Here is a 19,392-nt window from a genome sequence, read left to right as displayed (position 1 = left end):
GAGGAGTGAGGAATGAGCTGCTGACTTAGGTTTAGATCGAACATGATTTTTTACCTCGAGGAGTAAAATCTGAAAGGTAACTTTTTACTAATCAGAAATAAGACTGTTATTTATTTTTGAGAAATAGCACCAATTTCCTTGTCAACACTAACCTGGCGCGCCAGATGGCGTCTGAGAAGCATTCTTTGTAAACCGTTTGGAAGAGGGGAACTTTCAAAAACTATTTGGCAGGTGATTGAATAAACCATCTGTCATCGGGAGAAGAAAAGCACTTCTGTACTGTTGTGTTTTCAGTTTTAGGGCAGCAGTTCAGGGACGGCTCTTTGCGGTTTTAATATGCCACCCCTCCCACAATGCCATAAGCTAATACCTCAATATGCCATGAAGAAATAGTTAGGATGTGGAAGAACTTCACCAGTCTTCACGGAGCCTCCACCCTCTTTAACACTTTTGGGGTGAACCGAAACACAACTATGAGTCAGGACCAAGACCCCTGGAAGAGCGCCGCATGTTGAAGCACATTTCCATAGCAGCCAGCAGTTGTATTGCACCTTCCGTCACAGGATGCTATTGAGCCCAAAAAACGCTTTTTCACATTGACATTTTGAAAAGGCCTCCTGTAAGTCCACGTATAACTCTGTTTTTTTGGAGCTAAATCAACATCACAGTCTGCGGCCCAAATTATTTAAATTATGGCTATATATTGAAGTATTCAAAGTTGTAAAATTGAGTTCAAGCCAAGAACAGACGCGATGGGAGGTGGCGTTGAAGTTCCAGGGAAGATCCAGAAAATATCCAGGAAAAATCCAGGAAATATCCAGGATAAATGCAAGGAAGATCCAAGGAATATCTTGGTAGTGAGGCCATTTTTGCCTTAGCGACATTCATAGTATTAGCAGGTCCCCGCCTCCAACGTTGTTCTCTTGATACATCCACGCTCTGGCCCCATCACTAATCACTATAATCCCATGGGTGAATGAGATTAAATCCCTTTAGCTTGGTTCTAAAACCTATTCGAAAGTCTCCTGCTAACAGAGGAGAGGAGAGTGCCTGACCCAGAACCTTCCGTCAGAGAACCACGGCCTCAAACTCAGACTTAAATAATCTCATTATGACCGCTTCACTGTAAACTTGTGCCAGTGCTTTCTGGTATGCACAGGTGTCATTAAACATTTGGCCATGAAGTGTAAAACTAAAAGCTACACAGAAAACCATCCCAAAGCAGACACACAGCGAGGTTAGCTGTGTTGAAGCACCGCCATCTCTCCTGAGTCTGTGCCTCTCGCTTGCTGCAGGAGGCTTTGTGTCCTGCAACACACTGATACTCAGAGGCAGTGAAGCGCTCAAATCCAATTTGCTGTGTGGGAGCATTAGAGTATTAGACTCCTGTGTTAATTTCTTCCTGAAATGACTTCCAGTCTGTTCTGTGTCTGTGGGACAGATAGAGGGAGGGGGTTAAAAACAGGAAGAAGGAGTGGAAAAGACGGAGATGGAGACAGAATCTGAGGAAACAACAGGAGATTGATGAGCACAACAACCTGAATGGTTCAATAATAAATAATAGTAGTACATGTCATTTAGAGACCAGCCAAGTAAATTGTGGGTGGGTGGATTTTCGAATGTCGTGACCAAATCTATCTTACTCTATTTGAAATCCAACTGGAGAGGGCGGAAACAGACAGATAGCTGTGGCTAGGTTGTGTACAGATCACACTGCAGAAGATAAGTGGTCCATGGGGTCCTGGAACCCTTTGGTAAGTGGTTTGAGTGATCTGATCCAAATGTGTCTTTGTGGTCCTTTAACACTTGTATTTGAAGCTGGTAATCCCTTCACCCATTACATAATTTAAAACAAAGTGTGAACAGAAGTCTGGGTTTTATCAAAAGTGTTGATGTTTAGGACTTTACCTAACAAAGATTGCGTCAGAGTTATGATCTTTCCCCCTCCTGTTTTTGATGTCCACCTGTGGGGCAAAACCCTCACCGGTATGTCTTTCCTTCAGATTTTGAAACAGGGTCATGATTGCACAAGCAGTGACCTAACTTGTTTTCAGTTCTCATGTACTTTCCTGGTACAGAGAAGCTATTTGAAGGAAAGCTGCTGGACGCCTGACAGAGAGAAACAAAAGGAAGTCCTCAGCACTTCTGCCTGAACTGTGTTTCCCAACTCGAGCAAGACGTGTGTGTAAGTCAACTGAGTGTCATGGTGCTTTACTCTCACTCACCCGTCTGTCCTCACGTTTAATGGACTGAACATGAACTGAAGGGTTTAAACACGTTAATGCCTTCTGGTTTGTGGCTGAATGGTATATCTGAATGAGGAGAACATGGATGAATCTCTATCACGGTTCTTCGACCACACACAGATCCTCTATTGACTGAGTAAACACTCACTGCAAGCTAAAAACACGAGAGACTGATGCTTCCTTGCCTCAGACTCGTGTGTGGGTGGTCTGCTCGTTTAAGACACAGGATTGAGCTTCCTGCAGCTGAAAAGGTCAACTTTATTGTACACCCAATAAAAAAGAAATTACAGTTCATGGAAACTACATCTTCTTTAAATTCTCTGAGCGTCTAAATCAGCGTGGCTTGAAGAGTTGTTGACTGAAATGATTGCTATGGAATAACGGATTGTATTAGCATGCTTGTCAACAGCTGGGAAACATCTGGGAAGAGGGATGGTGTGAGGAAGAAGGGGAATATCCTCCTGTGCCAAAACATCTACTTGATATACTTCAGCGGCTCTGGAGGAACTTTGTAGTCTGAAGTCTGTTTTCCATCCAAATGTTTCACAATTTTTATCGACTTTTGAGAAAGTCTCCCCCCAAAAATGCAAATGAATGCTTGTTTTCAACCACACCTGTTATGCGATCATTAGGGAGTTGGTGAATGGAGGTGTTAAGTACAAAATGACTCAAGAAGAGCGCTATAAAGTCAAGCTTTGAATTACGTGTGGAAAACTGGATGAGACATTTATGTTTCCTGGTGTGAGGAAGGTTACATCAGATCTGGGTGGAGTCACGAGGAGGATATTTTTCAGCTTCAGTGAATTTTAAAGTGGATTAATTTATTCCCTCTATTTGTTTCCATTATTCTTTGCCACACAATTTTTTGTCTCAACTAAAAAAAAAGAAGTGATGTTCCACAAATTTATTTTACATTTTCTTGGTTTTGACAACAAACAAAAATGATGAGAAAATAACCTGGATTATGTCATAGTGAAGTCATAAGAGTTATGTCACTTGGGCTGGGAAATGTTACTGCTTTTACTGGGTAACAAACTGGGAGGGTGAAGTCTGCAAAATGTTGCTGTGGGGTTATGCGAGACCCTATTCAGTGGCATCATGGGAAATGTAGAATCAAACCTTTTATGATTGGGGTTACAAATTAGGATATCTCATACCTCTGTTACCTCAATGTTGATCATCTTCTGAGTAGCCCAACTTTATTGAAGTGCACACACATTTTCTGACTGCTCCTTTAATATTGTTTCTACAGGTAGTTAACTTGTATGCATTCAGATGTACAGTATGGACATGTTACTTGTACGGCTATTTTTTTAAAGTATTTGAATGATTCCAGAACATAAATTAATTCCATGGCTCTCCAACCTCCCAAGTTGAACTCATTTGTTATATTTATTATATTCAAATAATTATTTTCCAAAAAGTAAACTTGATATGTAAAAAGGCAATGTAATTTTAACTTCTCTCTAGTTTTTTCTTTTGGATTAAAAATGAAGAAAATATAATAAATCCAAATTCTTTTCAATTGAATTTCATTAAGAAGACAAAACCCAATCGTTGTATAGTTATATAGTTGTAGAATATGGTTGCAGTGCACAAATAACCCCTCCCCCCTAAACATTGAATACTGTACCTAAACCAGTAGTAGAGAAATCAATGGTTTTGTATCTATCTATGACATTTCTGCGTGAAAACCAAACTTTTTAGTGCTTGTACTGGTTACACATGTGCTCTAAGTGAAGCTGAATTCAATTTACATGAACATCATAGAAATGTGTGTTATGTTTAAACCAAACCAGACTCTTGGCTCAGCATAAACGAGCTTTGCTGTGTTGCCACTGCACCTCTGAACCAGCAGGTAGAGCTGCTGCTCTGTGTTCAGCAGGCTGATGGTGGAGCTGTACAGCCTGCAGTTCTTCTGTTACACCACCAGGTGGCACACCACACCACACAAAGACCAGATGCATTATTTTCCATTTTCAGTGCACCTTGATGAAGTACTCAACTCACAGGAAGATGAGTGGGTTAATACTATATAGCAGAGCTTTTACTTTTGTACAACTTGTTATCTGTACTTTTCCTTTGGTAGGATTTAGAAAGTCACATTTTCCAGTGGTAGGCTGAAAATCTGTGTGTGAATGTTAGTTTTCCCCAGTATGTGGCACCTTGTATGGCAGCCCATGCTTCTATGTGATTGTGTGTGAATGCTGACTCCATTTACCATTTGTGCTATAACAGGTGATTCTTAATAAAGTCTTCCGTCAGTAGGGGGTGCTATAAAAGTGCTGACCTGTCACGTGTGTCTCCTTTTTGAGCATCACAACAACACTGAGTCAGGAACCAAACATAAGACTGCAAATAAGCTGCATTTTCTGTTTCTATGTTTAAAACAAAGACATACATGTCTTGTTATCATGCTGGTGTATGATGTTGCTCTTGCTTAGATGCGTTGATGTTTTTATCATTGATTTATTCCATTGTGTCATGAATTGATTCTTGTATTTGGTATCTGAGGGGAAAGTCAAAAGTCCACTATTGATCGAGAAAAGTCCATTAAAGTGCATACTTATTATTATTAACAGAAAAGTTACTTAAAACGGAGACAAACTTCTTTAAAAGTGGTGTTTTGGTCAGCCAAATGTCAGAGTAACCTGAGAGGAAACACAGAGCATCCTAAAGCAGTAAAACAACAGAGTGCCCTCCTACCTATCTGGCTAATTGAGACACTGTGTTAAAGACAGCAACTCCACAGCCAGTCAGAAAGCAGGATTGTGTCACTGGGCAGAGAGAAGGTGCGAAGCGAGCGCTCCTATTGGCTGTGGCTAAGTGATTCCCAAACAGATGATGTGCCTGCTCCATATGGCACACCTCGGGGACTCCTTTGTGTCATGACTGATGTGACTCAACTTTAGAGGTTTCCTCCTTCACTTTAGCCCCCCCCCCCCAAGCTGATCTGCTGCATGAATGGGGAGTCAGCTCTACAGTGATCAGGCAAAGTGTGCCTCTGGTTTTGTATACAACCTCCCTCCCCCTCGTCCTCCTCCTCGTCCTCCTCCTCCTCACCCCTGCAGCCTGCACGCTCACAGCTCCAGACTTTGTTTTTTGGGTGAAAAAGGGAGGCGAAGGGGGGGGGGGGCGGGTGTCTCAAATGTCCCGTGCAGCCAGCAGCAGCTGCTCCTGGACCTTTTCATTCTTCTGCACAAAAGAGGAGAGAGGGCCGGGGTCTCGCTGCACCTTTGTGCGGGGCCCCTCCTGTCGTTTCTCTGCTCTTTGTGCCCATTGAGGAGGGTGGAGAAGTGTTGGCTGGAGCTTTTGTCTGAGTTTTGTTTAGGTGAGGGTGTGCAGTGGGTGAGTGGGGGGGGCAAGTACAAGCCATCTGATCTGCTGCACACAGACACATAGCAGTGACTCAGATATGCAGGCACTATGTTGTGATTCTGCACATCTTTCTAAAATCAAACATTGTTTTATATGTTGCTGCAACCCCGACAGAAAGCTTTTCAGAATGAGATATCATCATTATATGGCACTTTAAAATAAAGTTACAGACAACCAGGAAAATTACATTTGAAAACGTTTTGAAGTTTGAGCAAACATTGAGCAAAGTATGAGGTAAAACCAAACAATATCAAATGCCTCAAATACAAGTAATAGACCAACGATAGAAAGATAACAATAACACACTTTTAACACTCATTTTCTCCCAAATTGGCTATCTCACACACACACACACACACACACACACACACACACACACACACACACACACACACTGCACGGTGCTGCTGCTGTTTCTGAAAGAGCCCCCTGAAGCATTGAATAGAGAATGAGCAGACCAGTGTTTTGGCAACAGCTGTCAGTGTGTGTAAGTGTGTGTGTGTGTGTGTGTGTGTGTGTGTGTGTGTGTGTGTGTGTGTGTGTGTGTGTGTGTGTGTGTGTGTGTGTGTGTGTGTGTGTGTGTGTGTGTGTGTGTGTGTGTGGCTGTGTGTGCACTCTCTCCCACTTTGTGATTACAAACTGCAGCTGCAGACGTAAACAGATAGAAAACACCTTATCTGCATACATATTTACACTGTCGTTACATGCAGAGATAACATCTGATGCAAACACATGTAATCTCACATCCAAATAACATCTGCAACAATGCAACACTGAGCATACAAAAACACAACTTTCATTCTGAAGACTTTGGAATTAGAGATAAAAGATGACGTTCTAATTATAACCATAAAGATTTGAATGATGCATGTGACAAAAAAGTATATCATTTGTATGAAATGTGTGTCAGTAGGAGAGGAGTAGCCTGCGGGTTGTTCATGTAGTTAGTGATTATATTCATCAAGAGCTGACACAGGCCCAACTGATGGATATCACACACACAAATTACCATCAGCAGCTGATGACTGAGGGAATGGGCGTGTGTGCTTGTGTGCATATACACAACCCTAACTGAATGTACACACTTGGAGTGTGTGTGCGTGTTGTTTGACCCTGATCCTGCAGTGACCTACAGCAGCAGGCTTATGGTAATGACAGAGGGCTGCATTAGCATAGTTAAAACTTTATTAGCATAGCTATCAGACAGAGTGAGTGTGCAGACGTTAACCTCTTCAGCTATGGATCATCTTCAAAAAACTTGCTTTGCTCCAACAAACATGCTTCGTTAAAAAGCTATATGAAATGCAGTTTGCTTTGGTGCTGGAGATATGCTGATGCTCATATTGTACACAACCAAAACACATGCTCAACCAAAACACCAACAAACTAAGAGCACTGAATAACCCACGTGCATGCACACACAAACGCACTGAGCCTGCAGCCCGTCAGTACCATCTGCTGCAGCTCTAGAGCACAGAGAAAACGTTTTGGGAGGAGGAGGAGGAGGAGGAGGAGGAGGAGGAGGAGGAGGAGGAGGAGGAAGCTTTTATGTTGAAAGGACACTTGAGACGCAGCATGTGGCTGCAGCAGAGCCCTTTATGACCGGGGTTGAGGCAGAGGCCAACCCAGGTTACTCAGGGTGAGCCAGTTCAGACAGAAAACTGCAGCATTGTGTGGAGCTGATCACTGAGCTATGGAGGCGTTTGTAGGCCTATTTATTTGCATATAGCCAAGTTAGCCGTTTCCCCTTGCTTCCAGTCTCTAAGCTAAGCTTAGCTAACTACTCTCTGCTAAAGATAACATGCAAAGAGACAGCATGTTTTGTACTCGATTATGTTTATGCTACGCCTTTAACTTTCTTTATAAAGGACAGCATGTCACATGACTGATGACAAAATGACCCTTTATCTCACTTGATTTACTACCTCAGTAAACATCTTTCTAATACGGTTTTTGTCTCAGGTTTTTCCTCTCATTCAATGCAATAATACTGTAAAATTATAAGTAAAGTAAATAAGTTAATTATGCTCCCATTTAGAGTCAAATGGATGATAAAGCAGGGTATTATAAATGGCATGCACCTTGTGAATGAGAGAATGCTACCCCAGTGTTGTTCAGTTTAACTTAAACACACTGTAAACAGTTCGATGTTCATTTCAAGTACTTGGCAAACAAGCCTGTTTCCTGTTGCCAAAAGTAGCATCCTTATAGTTATTAGAGTTAAAACATTAGAAATATTTATTGCCCAGTGCTAACCTGGCTAGTACTAGCATTAGCTGCCAACCACACATGCAGCTTCACCCTCCCATGTTCACTCCTGGATCCCAAAACCAAGATTGCAATTACATTGTGGCACCAAACCAGGCTAACACTAGTGTTAGCTGCTAACCGTAGTAAAACAGCTACATCCTCTCGTCAAAATATCCTCTACTATCCCTCCAAAAACAAAGATGGCATCGGCCAAAATGCCAAACTCAAGGCTTCAAAATAGTAGGCCGAAAACAAATAGGTGTCCTCACATCTACGACCACTACTTACATCTAGTCTATTGTTAAAATAGACATATGATAAGGCTCACTTCTCCTTAATGCACTGTTTCAGCTTGTTCAAAATATTGATGCTAAGCTAAGCTACACACATGCTGATTCCAGCTCTGTGGTATCGTTCTCCATCAGAGTCAAATGTTATTGTAAGTGGCTTCATCTCCATTCTGCAGGGAGTGTGTTGTGTTCAGACTTCAGACCTGTTCCTGCTGACTGTGGGGGGGGGGGGGGGGGGGGCTGATGCTCTTATAGGATTTGCTCCTGAATGGATGAATGGCAGCAGGCTTGTGCCAGGCACACAGCCTCTTCTTCCTCCTCCTCCTCCTCCTCCTCCTCCTCCTCCTCCTCCTCCTCCTCCTCCACCTCCACCACTTCCTCCACTCTCCCTTTATCCTCATCATTAAATAGAACAGCAGATGGAGTAAGTGCAGGACTGGCTGTTGTGGAGATTTAAAGGGCTGATTGCATTTCAGCTGGTTGTGCTCTGTGTGTGTGTGTGTGTGTGTGTGTGTGTGTGTGTGTGTGTGTGTGTGTGTGTGTGTGTGTGTGTGTGTGTGTGTGTGTGTGTGTGTGTGTGTGTGAGGTTTTAATCTTTTGTAGACAACTCTGCAGACTACTGTTAACTTTGTCATCTGTTTTTATGTCACCTTTTTCTTTCTCTTAAGCCCTGGTGTGTAATTCTGCACCTTTTCTTAAAGGTACATTGGTTAGTTTGTGTGTCAACATCACAGTGGAAATTGTTAGAGTGCTCACTAACCCCAGATTCACTCTCTTTGGTTGCTCTGTTTCTTTGAAAGGCTTGATGCCCAAAAACGTCCATAAAATATTAATATTGTACAGACATCAACATGGTTTTTGTGTAATGATGTTGTTGCCGTCCCATCAATGCCTTGTCATTGAATGTAAGCGAGGTTTATAAACAGATATGTTATCAAGTCACTTAAGTCTTCTTCTTCTTTGGACCATTCTGCTAAAAAGAAAAACTGCATAACCGGTTGTAATGAGCACTCTAAAAGAAAGACAGAAAAAAAGGAAGTTGTGTGTGTGTGTGTGTGTGTGTGTGTGTGTGTGTGTGTGTGTGTGTGTGTGTGTGTGTGTGTGTGTGTGTGTGTGTGTGTGTGTGTGTGTGTGTGTGTGTGTGTGTGTGTGTGTGTTAGGGTGGGTCGTGGGGGCTGCAGCAGCTGTTGACTGCACAATAGTTTTCAGTGACAGGCAACATGCGGGTCAGACTGACTTTTGAGTTTGGATCCAAAGACACAAAAGCCTCTTAAAGGTTCTGAATCACAAATGAGAGAAAGGAAAGAAACCCAAAGTGTGCCAGGAGCAAAAGATCAGCTTCATTAATCTGCAGTTTCACTTTGGGGTTTACTTTACTTCAAAGTGAGCATGAAATAAAGCTTCTGATTATGATGATAGTAAAGTTCCACATTTCTCTGCAAACACACGTCAGAAAACATCTCAAAAGCTCAAATTTAACTCTGAATGAACTTCCTGTGCATCACTTCTTGCTCAACCAAATGACTAAAACACTTTAAAAACACTACAAGTAAAAGTCTTACAGGTACGGCATTGTCCCCTCAGTCCCCTCTAACTGTTACACTGGTTTGTGATATGTTAGATTGTTATTACTCATGATATGGCTGTTGTAGTTGTTTAAGATGGATATATAAATTCATTTTAACTGACGGGTCTGTTCATCATGTGCTAATTTAATTCCCAATGACTTAAGTTGTTTGGTTTATGAAAATAGTAACAATTGCCACCTCACCCAGAGCCCAAAGTGACATCTTCACTAGGTCTGCCATGTACTGTATAACCAACAGTGAGCAACCTCAACATTGTATTTGAACAACAATAATCAAATGTAGCTCCCATATTTCAACTTGCCCTTTAGCGCTGTGCAAACATCTTGATTTGTAAAGTAACCAAAGCTGTAAAAATGTAGTGAGTAAAGAAAATCTCGTCTATGGTGTAGTGCAGAAGGAGTAGTTTGGCATTTCAAGTAAATAGTAAACTACAAGTACCTCAAACACTTAGAGTACAGTATGTGACTAAACGTAGCCGTCTTATCAGATACCAAAATTCAGCAGAAAGATATTGTCTGTGTCTTCACAGTTAGCAGCAGAATTGAAATGTAAAGCAGACCTTCACTGAGTCTCTGTGTTAGAATCCTAGCTATGCTAATAGTGAAGCATACCTGTGATAAGCTAACGTCCGCCTCACAGGTATGCTTGTTCACTTTCTAGCAAAGAGTCAGAGCTCTTTCATATTTGTGCAGAACATATACAGCTAAACTAAAGCCAGAAGGTGAGTTGTTTAGCCAAATAAGAGCCAGATTACCTGTTGTATGTCTCCATGCTAAGCTAACAGACCTCTGCCTTGAGCTGCATATTTAAAGACAACAGAGTGAAATCAATCTTTCTTTTTTTTATCCTATCCTTCAGAAAGACAGACAAATTAGCATGTTTCCCTGTGTTGAATTGTCCCTGGAAATGTGTGTATTCAATTAAAAAGGAAGCCTGACTTTGCAACAGCGCTGCATATTATTAAGCCTAAATTAAGGCAGCGATTATACAAGAAGTAACACAAGAGCGAGGACATCTGCCTCCATAAAAAGTGATGGGGCATTAGCTGATATGGTCAGAGGTAGATTTAATAACTGACATGTGTGCTGTTCAATTTCATGCTGATTACAGCTTTGTGTTAACGACAGACCACATTAAAAGAATCCCCCATAAAGGGCTCAAAAAGTCAAGAAGTCAAACTGGAGCAGGGTGCCAGAGAAGAGATGTATGTGGGAATGAAATGAACCAAATCTAAAAGTCAAAGGAAAGTCAGAAGGCCATATTGAATTCAAAGATTTAATTTCTTTCATCAACAAATATATCAGATACTCAGTGATCACATTATTCCTTAAAGCTGAAGTGAAACCTTCAGGAAGTACAACTCATTTCAGATTTCAGACGCACAGACTTTTGTTATTGTTTAAACACTTCTGTATTTTTCTCTCGATGCTACATTTCTAAAGTAACTTCTTTTTCCAATATTTCTTTAAGGAATATTTTGTAATTTCTTTCAAATGTTGCCCCCACAGGATGGGAACATACAGTTTTGTTGTTTACCATGTCTCTCTTACATAATTCAATTCATATCATTTTTAACATTAACGTAAAAGCCATTTTCTAAAGTGAAACCTTTAGAGAATAAACTTTGTGTTTAATGTTTTTTTTTCTTCAGTTTTTGAGTTTTTTTTGTCATCGTTAAATTTCTAAAGTGAAACCTTTAGAGAATTAAGACAATTCTGGAAAGTGGGAAACATATCCGCTGATTGCAACTGTTGTCATGTTGCTCAGCGAAGAGGTGCTCTTCAAAAAGTCTCTTTTTTAGAACGCCTCTTCCTCAGCACCGCTTCTTCTCCTGCTGCGCGTGCTTTTCAACGTGCGACGTTTGCTCTGTGGAACCCACAGGAAGCATAACTCGCATCTCCTCCCTCTCCAAACCTCATCCGCACAAAGAATGAGGGTCGATGCGTCGCTCTTGTGGCATACCGGACTCTCATTCACATAAAGAAGGAGAGTCATCTTGGCATGGACGGGACAAGAGGCGACGGTTCACGGGGGGCCACCTTGGGCCGGCGCCGTGCTGCCTGGACAGAAATCCTCCTCAGGAGTATCCAGGGATGAGCAGAAACAGGGTCATCCGTCAGGATGAGTATTCCTAGATGAGAAGCTTTAACAGCATCTGAGCATAAAGAGGAGCCGAGGCTCGGATCAGCGCCCGGGGAGGCTGATCTCAGGAACCCAGTCGTTGAGACTGCGGCTCTCCTCACAGAACAGGTGCAGCTTCGCCAGAGCAGGGTCCTCCCAAGAACCTTCAGCTGGGTTCTGTTGAACATGAAGAGGAAATGTGGTTTAGTCATGTGTTCCTTTCCAAAAAGCACCGAAAATACACTTCTGAGATGATTTAGAACTACATATTCTGAGCTGTACATACCGTGATGAGGACGCAGTGGGCATCTTCAAGCTGCTCCGCTTTGTCTCCAACGATCTCAGCCAGACGCTGCATGTCGCTCACTCTGACGATGCTGATGTCGTTGTCAAAGCAGAAGGACTGGATGAGGGTGAAGTGGATCTGCAGAGCGATATCAAACTCATGACCAGTGGCCAGTACGCAGAAAGACACGCTGTCAGGATCACTGTGGACAAAGAAGACTTAGGGTTAGGGATCAGATAGCTACTCCTGTTCTAGGATCGTCATGTTGGCTGTTCAGAGAAGATGCCACAGTCACTTTTGAAGCAGGTTTAGTGTACTTACTCAGTCATGATCTTAGCGCTTTCATAGACTCCAACAGTGAGTCGCTCCTCAGCCTGAGCGCAGAGCAGAGCTTCCTTCAGAGATTTTCCAGGAGACTGCATGATGCTTTAGGTAATAGTTCAGATGATGTGGTCAGAAAGTCCAGACAAGACAGTTTGTGCTCCCCCTTACAATCTGTAAGCTTATATACCCCAGACCCTGGCACACGCTCACTCTCTGATTGGCCGTGTCAAGCACAATGGCTATAACAGGCCTGCAGCCCACACCCCACCCTCTGGGACGCGTGCCTATAGAAAGTCTTAGAAAGTCGGGGGAAGTCTTGGTTGAAAGGATCAGATGTAGAAACTCTCCGTCCTTTAAATGATTGCTTCGGCTTACAGGAATAATGAAACCACACAGGATGAGCAGACCGTGGTCGTCGAAGCAGCCCTTGACATTCTAATGAGGACCATACACATCTTGAATACTCTGCACAGGGTTGGGCGGTATACCGATACAGTATCAACATTGTGATATGATACTAGCTTTTGTCCTCGGTGTAAGATAATGTCATTCAAATTATAAAAGCTTGCACAACAGAAAAGGGTTGACATGCTCTGAATCTACCGGACTGTTCAAGTGGTTTTGTTATAAACCTTGACCAACTAACCTAAATCCAAATGACTGAATATTATTCATCCAAATTCTCAGTCATGAATAATAGCTGCCTGGAGCTGCTCAAAGTAACTACAGTAAAATGTCCAAGAAATGTTTTGTTTTGATGTTGTTCTTCCATATTATTGCATATTTCAAGAAGCATGTCCGTCTATAAAGCTTGTTTCCCCAGTTCAGTCAGCCATTGGCTTCCATTCATTTCTTCACAATGAATATCTATCAGCAGAATCAGAATCAGTTTGATTACCAAGTAGCTGCAAACATACGAGGAATTTACTTCGGTAAATGACTTTAGGAATTAGCTTGTGCTGTGGAATAAACCATGAGTGATTGAAATGTAATAAACCAATATGCACAAATTGTTACGCTCAGGTTTTAAGCTTAATCTGCATGACAAAAACAAGTAACCATAGAAATACCACTTTCCCTTCAGCTACAGTATACGCTTATCAAAACTAAATCATTGTGGTTTCCATGTTAAAGAATCCAAAACAGGATGAGGAAAAGTTGAATGAGTCGCACTTGGAAGAGATTATGAGCACATAGGATAGTCCCTTCATATTCTGTATCACTGTAATGCAATCAGCTTAGTGTTTAATTTTCCTTTATGTACAAAATGAAATGCTTTTTGATTCTGGTGTAAAGTAACTAAGTACATTTACTCAAGGACTGTACTTAAGTACAACTTTGAGATACTTGTATTTTACTTGAGTATTTCTATTTTATGCTACTTTGTACTTCTACTCCACTACATTTATTTAATCCCTTTAGTTGCTAGGCAGATTAGGATGAATGATGGTAAATATAATCAGCCCTTAAATCAGACTTCAGTTCACCTGGAGTAAATCCAGCAGCTACCCTGCAGTATACAAAGCCATTCAAACTAGCTGCACCTTTACCAGCTCTGAGAACACTTTAATGATCAATCATTATAAAACATATCAGAAATATTATTCTGAAATGGACCAATCAGACAATGACTACTTTTACTGTCGCTACTTTAAGTACATTTAGAGGAGAGTACTTTCTACTTTCACTGGAGGAACATTTAGAATGCTTTTACTGTGACAGAGTATTCCTACACTCTGGTACTTCTACTTTACTCAAGTACAAGACCTGAGTACTTCTACTTTTACTCAAGTACAAGATCTGACTACTTGTACTTTTACTCAAGTACAAGACCTGAGTACTTCTACTTTTACTCAAGTACAAGATCTGAGTACTTGTATAAGCATGTTTGTTGCCTTGATGTAACTGTATTTATCCAAAGGCTTGAGTTGATGTTCTGAGTACATTTCTTTAAAATGGTGATTTAATGTACATAATGTATTTGAAACCAAGGCTGCATGGAAAATAACATTACAACTACTGCATGCATATATGCAAAGCGGGGAATGTGAGCTAACATTTGCCAAAACACTAGCATGGTGCCTCAAATGACTCTTATGCAGTTACAAAATATTTGCAAATTAAACATTTTCCGGATCATCAACTATTAGGAAATACAAAGATAATGTGTTTGGAAGTTTGGAGACCCAGCAGCATATCAACAAACACGTTGTAGTTTCAGGTGTCATAAAGCTGAGCATCTTATTTGCATAGCACACACTTTTATAACTCAGGACAAGTTTCACTGCATGCACTTTTTTTGTAGATTGGCCAGTGGCACGCGCCGCTGCTTTGCATGCCTGAAGGGCCGGCCCTCACTTGAGGCGCGTGGCATCTGGAGATGCCTGCGTGCTTTATCGCTCTGTCTGCATCACTCCCCATAGCAACCGAGAGATACCATCTGTCCCCGCGGGAGGGAGGTGAAGGGGGGGGGGGGGGGGGGGGTCGGACAAAGCAAACCAGGCAGCACCTGCTGCGCGTGAGGGGCAGTTTTTCAGTCCGCTGGAAATATGATTTTAAAGTTTTGAGGTTGAAAAATCCAAACGCGGAAAGTAGCTGGATAAACCCTTTCTTGTTCAGTTGAGTGCAAATGTCATATGCACAAGAGTTATTATTAGAAATGAGAATAACAGGCTCTTCCAACAATGCAGTGCAGAAAAACAACAAGACCAAATAAAAACACAGTGATGCAAGAGAATGGTTCTATCAAAAAACCCCGTATTTTATTTATTACTATTACATTTATAGTAATAAATATTTATAACTTTTTGTGCTTAACGTTTTTACCTATTTCCCTAAACCGTATTTGCACACCCCATAAGCCACATAAACATCTCATCCTGCAGCTTTAGAACTCTTCTATCCCTACAAAGAGGTTCAGGGTTTACGAGTCGCCGCAGGTCACCAGGAAAAAAAAAAGAAGAGCTTTGACCACCAACACCTGTCGCGCGCTGCAGAGGAGGCCTCCGTGTGGCAGATGTGCTGCAGCAACAATGGGTCGGTATCGATTTGCACGCGCCTGCCTGCCTGCCTGCCTGCCCTGTGGCCATGCAAGCTGATCCTTCCTAAAATAGCTCAGTGTTTGAATCTCCATCAGCTGGTTCCAAATCAAACGTTAGCATGCAGCTGATGTGCTGATGAGTTTGCAGAACTCAAACAATGATATATAAATAAACACATTTGGTGTAATGCGCAGATAAGAGTTGTGTTGTAATCAAAAACAAACACGTTGAGCCTTCTAGCACGTGTTTACAACGCAAACTGGAATTGATTTATATCAGCCTTTAGTTGTCTGGCACTGTTTGGAGATAACACTTTTCATTGTGAAAGTTTAGCCCATAAGCGCGACTCTTTGGCATTCAAATTTAATCAAAACTCAGACAACAGCCTGGCAAATGTAGAGACTTGTAGACAAAGGATCGGCTCGCCCAGAGGTCGGTGTCGACCTGGGTTTAGGAGAAGGGAGAGGGAGGGGGTCCCTCATAGCGACAGTTCTCCATCTGCCGCTCTCCCTGCTGCAGAACAATAGCGCTGAATCAATCATAGCCAACCTGTGTCTATACTGCACAGTCAAACCCCCCTCCTCTATTTACGCAGCAGTGGCAGCAGGTCTGACCTGATGCGAGATGTGCTTTGGATTATTATGCAGATAGAATAGAACCAAATAAGCACGAACCATTCGGGAGATACTGCGTTATCAGTAAAACAGATGTATTTGAGCCGTGCGTAAAAGTGACCACAAATGAATAGAAAGTACACAGAAAATAGTTTGTAAGAATTATATATATAAATGGATATAGATAAAGACATTTAGTGTATCTTAACACATATTTGTAGAAATGTTAACTTATTATAATTGTGCGTAAAAGTGATTGGCAACAAACAAAAGCGTGTCATAAACAACTGTATTGAAATGCAAAGATAAACATCATCACAACAAATGCTGCATACACAGAAATAATCTATTGCGTACAAGTTTCTTGATTCCTAAAGTTGACAAAATAGGTTTAATTAAATGATCCAGATGGAGACATTTGCTGAATCCACGCACCACAACTCAAAACAAAAGTCCAATAACTTCACGAGTTCTGCTTTAGAATTCAGTTCGTGTGGCCCCTGAACTCCCCAGAGTAAATAAATAAGAAGGGAGCAGGGCCAGCTGATGGACACGTGGTCAGCATGGGCCAGCAGTGCAGATTGCGCAGCACGCACAGCGTTCTGGCACGCGCTCCTCATTTGCATTTGTATGGTTGGCCGTAATAATAGAGGGCTTCTGTGTGCACAATGGGGCCGTTTTTTATGGCCAGCCTCTAGTCCACAGATGGCATCATCCACCTGCCCTTTCTCTGTGCTGGAGGGGGAGGGGGCTATGCACACTTTCTCCATGTTGGAGCTACAAAAATGTCAACAAAAAACCTAAAAAAGCAAAAAAGTTTCATTTCAGATTGAATGTTTGAAAGTCAGGAAGATGGAATATGGGGTTTAACAAACTATGCTGCAGATATGCACGTTTAAATGAATCATATCAGTTAGTTTTGGATCATTTTAGGATACAAACTCAGTGTTTAAGATGCAGCTTGTGCGTTTTAATAATAATAATAAATGCATGCAATGTTCAGCATGCTCCAAAAAGTAAAACTATGTTGTCTTTTTTTTATCCTGAATTGGGATATTGTTTTGTTGCAGCAGCATGTTTGCAAGGCACTGCACATCAGTTTAAAATAAAACAAAAATAAAGAAATGTGAAATGATCAGAAATAGTGAAGCTAGACATACCTAACTTTGGAAAAATAAATATATTAGATGCACAATATTAAATAAACACAAAGGCTGTGTTTTCTTTCATTTGCACCAAAGTACTGACACTTCTTCTTTATTTTAATGAAGCTATTTTTAGTTTCAGTCCAGGCTGCAAGCACTCAGAGGGGGAGCGTGCGTGGCTCGATGACCCCCATCAATCTGCCACGAGCCAGAGTGTGACAATAGCATTATCATACCAATACACCATTCATCTCCCAGCCAATCAGAACGCAGTGCTTTCACTGGCCCGCACGAGCTGCAGAGTATAAAGAGGGGAGGCTGCAGCTCAGAAGACACACTTCTCCCTTTCGGATTTACTGAAACTATCTCAATCTCTTCCTTCGTGGAATAATCTTCACCATCTTCATCATGACTCTTGAGGAAGTTCTGATCCAGAAGCCCATCGAGCGTGCCCAGTGCACCGCTAACGCCTTGGAAGAGGTCCTGGTGACCGCTAAAGAAAACGACTCCCTGACTGTTGGTGTCTACGAGTGCGCCAAAGTTATGAACCTGTAAGTGTGAAACTCTAAACTGAATGTTTAATACATTTACTCAGTGATTCTTAACACTTTGGATCGTTTTTGGATGAAATCTCATGGCTTGTTTCTTTTATGTTGTCCCTACAGTGATCCAGACAGCGTGTCTTTCTGCGTACTGGCCACGGATGATGAGTTCGATTGTGACATCGCTCTGCAGATCCACTTCACCCTCATCCAGTCCTTCTGCTTTGACAACGACATTAGCATCGTCAGAGTGAGCGACATGCAGCGTCTGGCTGAGATCGTTGGAGACAAAGCGGAGCAGCTTGAAGATGCCCACTGCGTCCTCATCACGGTATGTACAGCTCAGAATATGTAGTTCTAAATCATCTCAGAAGTGTATTTTCGGTGCTTTTTGGAAAGGAACACATGACTAAACCACATTTCCTCTTCATTTTCAACAGAACCCAGCTGAAGGTTCTTGGGAGGACCCTGCTCTGGCGAAGCTGCACCTGTTCTGTGAGGAGAGCCGCAGTCTCAACGACTGGGTTCCTGAGATCAGCCTCCCCGGGCGCTGATCCGAGCCTCGGCTCCTCTTTATGCTCAGATGCTGTTAAAGCTTCTCATCTAGGAATACTCATCCTGACGGATGACCCTGTTTCTGCTCATCCCCTGGATACTCCTGAGGAGGATTTCTGTCCAGGCAGCACGGCGCCGGCCCAAGGTGGCCCCCCGTGAACCGTCGCCTCTTGTCCCGTCCATGCCAAGATGACTCTCCTTCTTTATGTGAATGAGAGTCCGGTATGCCACAAGAGCGACGCATCGACCCTCATTCTTTGTGCGGATGAGGTTTGGAGAGGGAGGAGATGCGAGTTACGCTTCCTGTGGGTTCCACAGAGCAAACGTCGCACGTTGAAAAGCACGCGCAGCAGGAGAAGAAGCGGTGCTGAGGAAGAGGCGTTCTAAAAAAGAGACTTTTTGAAGAGCACCTCTTCGCTGAGCAACATGACAACAGTTGCAATCAGCGGATATGTTTCCCACTTTCCAGAATTGTCTTAATTCTCTAAAGGTTTCACTTTAGAAATTTAACGATGACAAAAAATACTCTAAATCTTAAGAAAAAAAAACATTAAACACAAAGTTTATTCTCTAAAGGTTTCACTTTAGAAAATGGCTTGAGTTAAAAAAATAATGAACATTTTAATACTGTCTTATAAACATTTAATTATGTACTGAAGACAGAAATGAAACTGAACTTGTGATCATGATGTTGACATTTTTTGGAAAATGTTTTAAAAATGATGTTAATCTTCTAACAGTTTCACTTCAGAAATTGTAAGAGGAAAATGCTTAATAAAAACAACAAAAAAGAATATGATTGGTGTGTTGTGTTTTCACTTTCGGGTGCAAAGATGAGTTTGTTTTGTGTGGGTTGAGGGTAGGACAGAGAAGAGGGAGGGGGGGTAATGAAACGAACAAAAGTTTCAAACTCTGCAGATTTGCATGGAAGGCGCTAACGCCTGTCATCTGGTGTCCCTGCATTAAAAAAAAAACCCCTCCGTGGTCCCTCCTCCAGCAGACCTCATCTGC

The 19,392-nt window shown here is 42.0% G+C and overlaps 2 protein-coding genes across 2 annotated transcripts; one reads left to right on the top strand and one right to left on the bottom strand.

Moving 5' to 3' along the window:
• Nucleotides 1–11,426: 11,426 nt before the first annotated feature.
• Nucleotides 11,427–12,582, bottom strand: LOC134868580 (growth arrest and DNA damage-inducible protein GADD45 gamma-like). Its single transcript, XM_063889821.1, has 3 exons — nucleotides 12,482–12,582; nucleotides 12,161–12,362; nucleotides 11,427–12,051 (listed from the first exon to the last, which is right to left on the bottom strand). Exons 1-3 carry the CDS (start codon nucleotides 12,580–12,582, stop codon nucleotides 11,938–11,940), a joined length of 417 nt encoding a protein of 138 aa, XP_063745891.1. The 3' UTR covers nucleotides 11,427–11,937.
• A 5,053-nt stretch (nucleotides 12,583–17,635) lies between these two features.
• gadd45gb.1 (growth arrest and DNA-damage-inducible, gamma b, tandem duplicate 1) lies at nucleotides 17,636–19,094 on the top strand. Its single transcript, XM_063889806.1, has 3 exons — nucleotides 17,636–17,835; nucleotides 17,950–18,157; nucleotides 18,267–19,094. The coding sequence occupies exons 1-3, from the start codon at nucleotides 17,693–17,695 to the stop codon at nucleotides 18,378–18,380; spliced, it is 465 nt and encodes a 154-aa protein (XP_063745876.1). The 5' UTR covers nucleotides 17,636–17,692; the 3' UTR covers nucleotides 18,381–19,094.
• The last annotated feature ends 298 nt before the right edge of the window (nucleotides 19,095–19,392 follow it).

This window comes from Eleginops maclovinus, chromosome 8 (assembly GCF_036324505.1).
Source record: "Eleginops maclovinus isolate JMC-PN-2008 ecotype Puerto Natales chromosome 8, JC_Emac_rtc_rv5, whole genome shotgun sequence".
Taxonomy (NCBI): domain Eukaryota; kingdom Metazoa; phylum Chordata; class Actinopteri; order Perciformes; family Eleginopidae; genus Eleginops; species Eleginops maclovinus.
The sequence above is the reverse complement of the archived record's forward strand: the minus strand, read 5'-3'. Positions and strand labels throughout refer to the sequence as shown.